Here is a 9,590-nt window from a genome sequence, read left to right as displayed (position 1 = left end):
GAGAAGAGGAGCCGCGAGCCGCGGCGTAAAGCAGCTCGCAGGGTGCATCTGGCGTACGGATGGCATCTTCTAGAAGTTGTGCAGGCGGTTCCGTGTCTGACGGGCAGGCTGAGGCAGCCGTTGTGTGTGGCTGTGTCCTTGTTGTTATCAGCCCCACCTGGAGAGGCACAGTGCAGAGATCTGTGGACGGTGCACCTGTGGGGAGTTGTGACACAGAGTCTTTCAGGGGCCTGTGGGAGTTTTGACCCAGACCAGTCTTACACGATCTTTTACTGTGTGAGACACAGAACGAGGCAGGACACAAAACATTCTCCCCTGTAGCTCTACCTAGCATTTCATTAACACACAGTACTCCTTTGGGTAAGAAGACAGGCAGTCCTCATATGTAATGTTAGATGCTGGGCATCCAGCTGTCAGCATCCTGTCATCTCTGTGTGATATCACCATCTTGTATTGCATTAACTACAGTGGAAAGAACCCATCCTGTAAGTAAAGAACCTCGATGACTGTGAGCTTTGTTTTGATTCTTCCTAAAGTGCACCCTCAGAAAGGTTGCAGATGACACCAAGTTGGCTGGAAGTGTCGATCAGCCTGGGGGTAGTGAGGCCCTACAGAGGGATCTGGACAGGCTGGATAGCTAGGCTGAAGCCAACAGGGTGAGGTTCAACAAGACCAAATGCCAGGTCCTGCACTTTGGCCACAGCAACCCCAGGCAATGCTACTAGGGCAGAGTGGTTGGAAGACTGCGTGGAGGAAATGGACCTGGGGGTATTGATTGATGCTTGGCTGAACATGAGCCAGCAGTGTGCCCGGGTTGCTAAAAAGGCCAATGGCATCCTGACTTGTATCAGAAACAGTGTTCCCAGCAGGAACAGGGAAGTGATTGTCCCCCTGCACTCAGCACTGGTGAGGCCACATCTCAAGTACTGTGTCAGTTTTGGGCCCCTCACTTCAAGAAAGACATTGAGGCCCTGGAGCTTGTTCAAAGAAGGGCAACAAAGCTGTTGGGGGGTCTGGAGCACAAGCCTTATGAGGAGTGGCTGAAGGAGCTGGGACTGTTCAGTCTGGAAAAGAGGAGGCTCAGGGGAGACCTTATTGCTCTCTGTAACTACCTGAAGGGAGGTTGTAGTGAGTTGGCCCCTTCTTTCGTGTAACTGGTGATAGAACTAGAGGGTTCAAGCTGTGCCAGGGGAGATTTAGGCTAGATGTTAGGAAATACTGCTTCTCTGAAAGAGTGGTGAGGCAATGGAATGGGCTGCCCAGGAAAGTGGTAGATTCACCAATACTGAAAGTGTTCAAGGAACTTTTGGATTTTGTATTGAGGGATGTGGTTTAGTGACAGCTATTGGTGATGGGTGGATGGTTGGACTGGATGATGCTGTGGGTCTTTTCCAACGTTGGTGATTCCATGATTCTATCTCCACTGCCCCTCACCCTGGGTCTAAGTTAGATTCTGAATTTCTTCACCTTTGTGTTTGTTATTGTTTAATAAGAATCACCTTTCTGTTTACACAGAGCCATGTTTACATAAAACTCCAAAGAGATCACTGAGTAGGAAATCCAGAATACCCACCTTCAGCTCACCAGTTAATGACACTGATATACAGCAAGAAATCTTTTGGGATCCTCATTCACCAATTGCACGTGGACTAGGTAATATTAACAAAATTCAGACTTCAGGGTGCCTGTCAAGGGAATGCAATTGCAGTGTATTAGAAGAAGGGGACAGACTCGTCAGCAGGGTCTCTTGTGACAGAACAAGGGGAAATAGTTTCAAACTAACAGATGGGAGATCTAGATTGGACATAAGAAAGAAGGTTTTTACAGTAAGGGTGATGAGGCACTGACACAGGTTCCTCAGAGACGTGATGGATGACCCATCCCTGGAGACATTCAAGCTAAGGCTGGATGGAACTCTGAGCACCTGATAGTCCTGTAGGTTTCCCTATTCATTGGAGGGGAGTTGGACTAGATGGCCTTAAAGATCCCTTCCAACTCAAATGATTCTGTGATAAAAGTCCAGGTTTATGGGAAAAATGCCCCTTCTTGTATCATGACAGCACCTCGTGAGTTCAGAAGTGATTGGTTTGATTTTACTTTTATTAAAATCCTCCAAATTCCTCAGTATAGTGCTATATCAAGTTCTGACTTCATCAAGTGTAATTTGAACTATAATGAACTTTATAAATTGTAAAGTTTTGCCATTTTAAAAAGTTTTTTTATTATTATTATTATTTTCGTAGGCAAAGAAAAAACCAAACAGCTCACCAGTAGATGTGCAGTAGAAATTTCAGAAATTGTTAATAGGATTGCTCCTCAGGTAATTGTTACTTTCTAAAACAATGCTCTGTATATGCAGTACTGAAATGAATAATGCTTTTACTGAAGGCTCCCTTTTAGTTACAGTAGTCTAACATACATGGCAAGAAGCAAGTGTGCAGATAACTAGAAACATGTTTATAAAACTGGCTTGAATTATAATCATAAGCTCAACATTTGACTCTTAAAAAAAACAAGATGTATGAAGAAAGCAGACTAGTTGCAGCTGCATTTAAGAAGTTCTACTTGCAGAACTCAGCTTATTGCCCCTGATCTTAGAAGATTTACTGTGGTTTACTTATCTTTAATCACTTGTGCATTAAAAGGTATAGTTTCTTCACGTACTGGATTTACTTGGCAACATCTGACTTAGATATCTAAGAGAGGCTGCTCAATGATATAAACACAGTAAAGCTGCCCCATTATTCTAAATAATTTGCATTTTTTACCCTAAGGTCCACGCTCTTGACGTCTCTTTCTGGCTGTCAAACTGACATCCACAGCCTACAAAATGAAAAGAAGATAGTCTTTAACAGGAGTCTTATTGTTTGTATTTTACTAGATGCAAGAAGAGAACTTGTCATTCCTAGTACAGTCTGTAGAATGTGGCTTGCCAAAAATGCCTACTTGTTTGACAGAGCCATTTAAATGTATTCGCTATTTTGAATATTTGTGAGAAAGTAGAATTAGAAAATCATTGATAAGGGATGTCATTTCCTTTTAAATGACTACAGTTCTATAATGACTATAAATAGTATCATACTGGGTTTGCTAATATATATTGCTTGTGTTCTTTTTTCTTGAAAAATGAAACATACTGAAAACTACCCTGATAGTCAGTTAAGTTCAAATTACCTTTGCTGGCTTACGTGCAGTAATTCCTCACATTCAGTATTTGGCTCTGCCCTGTACTCATTGTACTGCTGCAGTAGTGTATCTCTTAGTTTTCGGAATTCAGATCCCAGTCTGAATGTTGAAGCTGTAAAACAAGCTCATTCCGTTTCTAAACATCCTTTATTTCTGTTTAAAGTCTCCTTCTGTAAGAGTTGTAATGGAAGAAGTCAGATTGTTTTTCCAGGAGCCATACAAAATAATACATTGATCTGTTTCAAATTCTCTGATCTGTTAATGCTGCTGTAAGTGGATAAAGATAAGGGTATCTTAAGTAGCTTCTTACTTGTGTACTAAAGTAAATAAACTAAATCACAGCTTGTAATGTGAATATTGCTGATTATTCGTAAACCTGATTGGGAAGCAAATATAGTATTAGATTTAAGCACCAAACTAAAATTCAATTATTTTAATTGAATTCCAGCATTAAATTGATATAATTAAACTGATACAACTATCAGTTAACGATATTGGAGTAATCTTGCTTAGCTTGTATTGGTTTAGCTCCTATCCATGGCTTTCAATAGATTTGATCCAATTTAATTGGTTTAGTAACTTTAACTAATGCAAGGTGTGTGTCTAGTCAAATCTTTATCTGAAATCAAATTGCTAAGCATTATAAATCTAATCATCCAGGATGAAAAAGCAGCCTGTAATGAAGGCTCCCTTCTAGGGACATGGATTGGTGAGGATGCTATTCCCTGCACACCTGGAGTAGTGAAAGTGCGAGGCAGGACCAAGTTATGTTGTACAAGGTAAGTCAGAGTTTTGCCTTGCCCATGGTAGCTGGGTTTTCGTGTAAAAAGGCTATGTGGTGTTTCAGTATGCATAGTGAGCCATGTAATTGTATATTAGCATACAGAAAGATTTTAACTTTGCAATTGCTATCTTGTTATTTGGGTGGTTATCACTGGGAATTATCTAAAGGACTGCATGCATTGAGAGCAGCAGGATTCAGTCATACTCTCAGTAGCTGCTGAACTAGAGAATAAACAGCATATAGGGTAGCTTAGTTGAACTTGGCAAAACTTTCTCAATAGGTCTGATTCTCTTTTCTATTTTATTTTACTTTTGTTTTTTATTAATCTAGAGATCTTAAAATAAAAAGTCCTGAAGAGGAGCTCATGAAGTTGGCCAAGGAATTTGATAAAAATCTGGTAGAGCTAGATGCTGTTCATGAACAAGAGAAGCTTAGTCATGGCTTTATCCAGACCACCTCCGAGTCTTTAAATAATTACAAAGATGAATTAAAAATCAAGAACCTGAAATCGCTCCTTGATGAAGTTTCTGCAACAGGTACTGCTCTGTCTCTGAAACCAGTTGGAGAAAGTACTGGCATCCCTACAGTAGAGCCTTGTCAGTCTAGCAGTCAAAAGTCTATAGACCTCGAGGCTGAAATAGCCCTCCGTGCTCTTTTTGATTGTTCTACCCAGAAGTGTAGTGGACAGTTAAGCCAAGGGCTGTCAGGTATTTCTCTAAATAACAGTTTCTGTGAAAACAAAAGTATCTTGGAGATTGACCACCTTCCTGAGCAAATTAAAAATGTGCAAAATGGTAGATCAAGTGCGTGTCGAAAAGATACCCTACGTGCACTAGGAAGTGTGAAACAGACTTTTCAAAAAACTGATACTCACACACTGACAAAAAAAAACTCTTCTTTGAAGACAGACTTGGTGGTCTCCAGTAAGCCTGCTGGAGTAGTTAATGATGATTTTGATGACTGGGATACAGATTTTTTGGCAGATGACTCTTTTGTGATGCAAATAACCCAAAATCCCGAGTTGATAAATATTGAAGAAGCTCCACCAATTCCTATAAATCCATCTGTGCAGGGTTTCAGTGATGCCAGCAGAACAAAGGAAAGAAGTAATTCTACTTCAGTAATTTGTTTGGAGAGCGTACACGAATCTAACAGTTTCCAGTTTTCACCTTCAAAGCATCCTAGTAAAAATGCACAAAATGTTGCAAAATCTCTTTCTTTACGAAAGCCTTATAATAAGATGGAAAACTCAAAGATGGCAAGCATGGATTCTGCTTGGAGGAGTGCCCCCAACAACGATTTTAACTGTATTCCTGTTTCAATGAGATCTCAAGCGAAGAATGGAAATGGAACTGTTGAGTCTAAAGGTAACCTTGTTCCTCTTTGTTCTTCAAGATCTAATTCTCGTAGACCTCAGACTGAAAAACCTGGGAATAACACACACGTTGTTTTCTGTGAATCAACCTGTGTTTCTACCAACACGAAACCTAATGTCAGTACTGGTCACTTAAATCCAGCTGAAACACCAAAGAAATGTTCTCTGTCATTTGATGACTGGAATGAACCAAAGTTCTCTGATGAGGTTTTAGACATGTTTTGTGAATCTGATAGTCTTTGGGATGCAAACTGTGAGGACGACGAATTATTGTATCAAGTATGTGATGATGTAGAAAAGCAGACTCAGAACCAGGATGTTAAACAAGGAAGCGAAAGAACTAAAACGATACAAGGAGCCAGTATTCAATCCAGATCAAATGCTGACAGTGGCTTTGCAGCATCTAAACAAGGACTGTCTGATCACCCCTTGGCACAACAAAGAAACGCACAGCAGGATGGTCATTCACTAGACAACTCTAGGAACTTCTCAAGGGTTACACATGGGCTGACTGCAACAGGGCATGTAGCAAACTGTAAAAATGTACCGAGTCCTCTAACAGCAACCTCTGGTACTTCAGTGAAGAGTAAATACACACTGTCAAAAAACTATCATCAAGCTGCTTCCGAAGATACTAGAAAGAATGCTTCAGGAAAATGGCACAGGTCAAATTCTGTGCCAGCAAAAGAAACTAGTTCTGAAGCAAGCCCAGCTAATGCGATGAACATTTTTTGTAGCAAATCGTTAGAGAGCCAACATCTTTTGTGTAATAAAGGAAAGATGCCAAATAACAGTTCCGGTAACAGCATGTCACTTCTGCCTTCAAAGTTTAAGTTTCGAAAGACTGACAGCTCTCAGAGTGCTCTTCATGTAGGGCCTGAAAATCCAGGGAGTCATTCTGGCATTGGAATTGCTCTTCAGGGTTTGGAAGGAAGTAAGAATCAGGTGAATGTGACCTTGCATAGCAAGCCTGAAAATACAAAACCACCTTTCAAGAGGCACCTTTCAGAGTCTTTTGCATTGCCTGCATCAGGTGCGTGTCTTAGATATTGAATCACTGCTGAACTGCTTTTTTGTTGTTATTTTTTTCCTCACTGTGCACAGAAAGTTACAGGGTAAGTTTATACCACGTTTCAGCTTAAAATAGGTTTCAATATTTATCCATTCAGTTTAGGCATTAGTAAATGTACTAATGAGAATTTGGAAGTTGTTTTCACCAAACTTAAAACTGTCTTGACACATTTCTTGAATTCCTGTAGTTAAGGACTTCTCTTTCCTATTTTTGTTCCGCTTCATACTCCACAGACACTCAGAACCACTAGAATCAGGTATACTCTGGTGGCAGCACTCAGCATACTGTACTCTGAGTTACTTCAAACCATTTTGGTACACAGTAAGTGCTGTAGTGCAAGTCAGTGCTTGAATTAGCAGTACATTTTGGAGAGAAAAAAAACAAAACAAAACAAAAAAACATTAAAAATTATTTATCTCAGCCAGGATTTTAAAACCCCAGTTTATGGTGGGGCAGGGAAAAGGCAGCAAATGATACAGAATGCCAATTTCTTTTTATTGTATGCCTGGAAATTGGAACCTCGAATCATTCTGAAACCTAGGCGTGTATTGTTATTTGCTCTGTGACCAGAATTGCCAGTGAAATATTCCTTGTGTAATCAACCCAAACACTAACACTTCCTTTTATTTACCCTCCCAGATGGTTACTAGACCAGTCCATTTTGAAGTGGTCTGCAATATTCTAAGCACTGTTATTCGCTAGAGAAATGTAGAACCAGCCAAGTTTCAGTCTGTCCTCACTTTCACTTGACCTAATTGCTTGGTAGAGTATTTATTAGTACTAATTTTGATAAAATGGGCCTTTTGAAGTGTACTATATCAACCTCAATTGCTAGGAAGTGCTGTTATAAAAACAAAAAGTAATTCCTGGAAACCATCAGCCAGCATTATGTAAAGAATCACTATTTTATCTTTTCTGTACCCAGCAAAGAAGTAGACAAATGGAAATAAACCATTTTGAATGGGAGGGGAGGAGAGTTAAATAGTCATTCTGCAGAATGCTTTAGAGAATATATTTATGAAAAAGAAAGTGCCCTCTTAGCTTAGATTTTATTTCCAGAGAAACAACAGAACTTTCTTCTATCTTACGCTGTTTGTGAAAAGATCTTGCTGCAATGAAAGGCTGGGTATTAAGCAGTCTTTGCAAAAACTAATATGTAATGGACATCTGTAAATCATCTTTTTTTAAGAGTCAAATTGAGCCTTTGTTCTGTTAATCCAGTCTGGAAAACTACTTATTAAAAATACATTAATTGAAAATGGGTGCATAAAAATGGTAAAATTCTTGACCTGAAGAATGATGGGAGCCTTCCTGTTGGTTCCAATGAGGTCAGGATTTTATTGTACAGGAATTTATAGTTCTGTAACACAACATATAAAATATTACGTTTAGCTATCATGTTCTTGTCTCCTTTGCCAATTTTTATTGCTCCTTTTGACCTTTTTTCAACCTTTCTGGTTTTATTTGTGTGACACCTGTACTATATCTGACCCCTGTGTCTATACCATCTCGATGCCCATCTCTCTAACTCACTAAATTGTTGAGCCCTTTTCATTCCGATAGCCTTAATTTTCTTAACCCACTGCCGTCTCCTTTGTTGACTCCTCATGTCACAAGGTTCACTTGAAGGGCAGCCAACTAAAATTTCCTTGAAGCAAATGTCTGCACCCCCCCCATACCTTCATTGTGAGGTAGTAATCAGCAGCGCTGCAAAGGTCATGCATCTTATCCCCCTTCTGCCCTGGGGACAGGATAGATGGGCTTGGGTGCCTGGCATGTCACAGTAGTGTGCTCTTGCCATGTATCTTCACACACTGAAAACAGATGAGTTAAAATACATATTGGAAAAAACAAAACAAGAAAAACTTGTCCTAATGCATTGTTTTATTTACAGCGTCTATGGTGGAACAGAAACACAGAAAATGTTCTCAAGAAGAAATTGAAAGAAAAAACAAGAAGCTCTTGCACGAAGGAAATCCAGAATGCAGGCATTCTTAAAAGATGCTTCAGTTTGACTGGAGTTTCTAAGTTCTTGGGAGGGCAATGTTGTAACGATGGAAGACATTTTAAGCTGCACCCACAGTTGCTGACAGCAAGCTTTTCTTATTTCTTGGTTTAAAAAAAGATCCTGATCCTGAACCGTAACTAATATTCTGGTGGTATTTAGTCTTAACTAAAACATACCTGTGGGAAACGTGTAGTCCCAAACTGTCCTCAAAACAATGAATTTCAAGGCTTTTTGAGTTCCCATTCTGTTACGCATTGAAGTTACATGCTCTAAAAATCATGACCACGTGAAAAAATTGTGTACGCTAATAAGTTAGAGGCTTCAAAAATGGGCTGTATGTATTTTGGCTGTATTTCTTTTATTGGAAATATTTTAAACTAAAGGAAGACACTCAAGCACACACAGACAAAACAATACTTGTGTTTGCTCTCAAGGGAAATTTCTAAAGTTTGAGTTAAAATAAGTTCAAACTAGAAAACGTCCACTAATGGGAAAAGTAATAGAAATGAATAGGTTTTGGAAGCCTTCATCTGTTTGTCTGTTACCTTTAGGCAAAAATTGTGCATGGTGAAGAAAGGGTTTAATATACAAATTTCATGAGGTGAAATAACAGCATGGGAAGAACACTTTTGTTTTTAATTTCCTCTATGAAGAGATGGAATTATACTACCTAATAAAATTAGTCCATTTTTTTTTTTCTTAACGTGTATTACAAGCTAATTAGAAAAGGAAGCCTGTGTCATTGTACCAAGCCATAAGCAATACAAAATGCACCAGGTGAAATGTCACCAACTGTGAATCAGTTTAGCGTGATGGTTATACATATTCTTCAAACTAAAGTCTGTTAAAACATAATAATGCAATGTCATGTCAGCTTAACGGGGGCTGATAGAATTCTCAATGTGATGGATGGGTGCAGAGCTCAAACTGCAAAAAGTGCCTGTGGGTAAGCTGTGAGATGTTTTTTAACTGAGGGATGCTTACATGTAAACATTGACACTATGAAAAGTGACTGTGATTTTTTTCTTTGTAAATAACTAATTTTGAAATGTACCAAAGGTCAGATGAAGCTTTTGGTTTCTGTTAAAGTACCATTTTTGTAACTTTTGAAAATGTAAGTATTGTATATTTGTAAATTGTCATTAAACTTTTTTTTTTTTAATAT

General features: G+C 39.1%; 1 protein-coding gene across 1 annotated transcript; it reads left to right on the top strand.

Annotated features, from left to right (window-relative positions):
• Positions 1 to 1,460: 1,460 nt before the first annotated feature.
• ETAA1 (ETAA1 activator of ATR kinase) lies at positions 1,461 to 9,585 on the top strand (the record flags this gene model as incomplete). The annotated part of the gene is given in 6 exon segments (XM_003203679.4): positions 1,461 to 1,653; positions 2,244 to 2,320; positions 3,847 to 3,965; positions 4,301 to 6,378; positions 8,312 to 8,359; positions 8,362 to 9,585. Coding segments are annotated over 6 exon segments (2,586 nt in total), but the record flags the coding sequence as incomplete, so codon positions are not given.
• Between the last annotated feature and the right edge of the window lie 5 nt (positions 9,586 to 9,590).

The sequence above is a fragment of the Meleagris gallopavo genome, chromosome 2, assembly GCF_000146605.3.
Source record: "Meleagris gallopavo isolate NT-WF06-2002-E0010 breed Aviagen turkey brand Nicholas breeding stock chromosome 2, Turkey_5.1, whole genome shotgun sequence".
NCBI classification, from domain to species: Eukaryota; Metazoa; Chordata; class Aves; order Galliformes; family Phasianidae; genus Meleagris; species Meleagris gallopavo.
The sequence above is the reverse complement of the archived record's forward strand: the minus strand, read 5'-3'. Positions and strand labels throughout refer to the sequence as shown.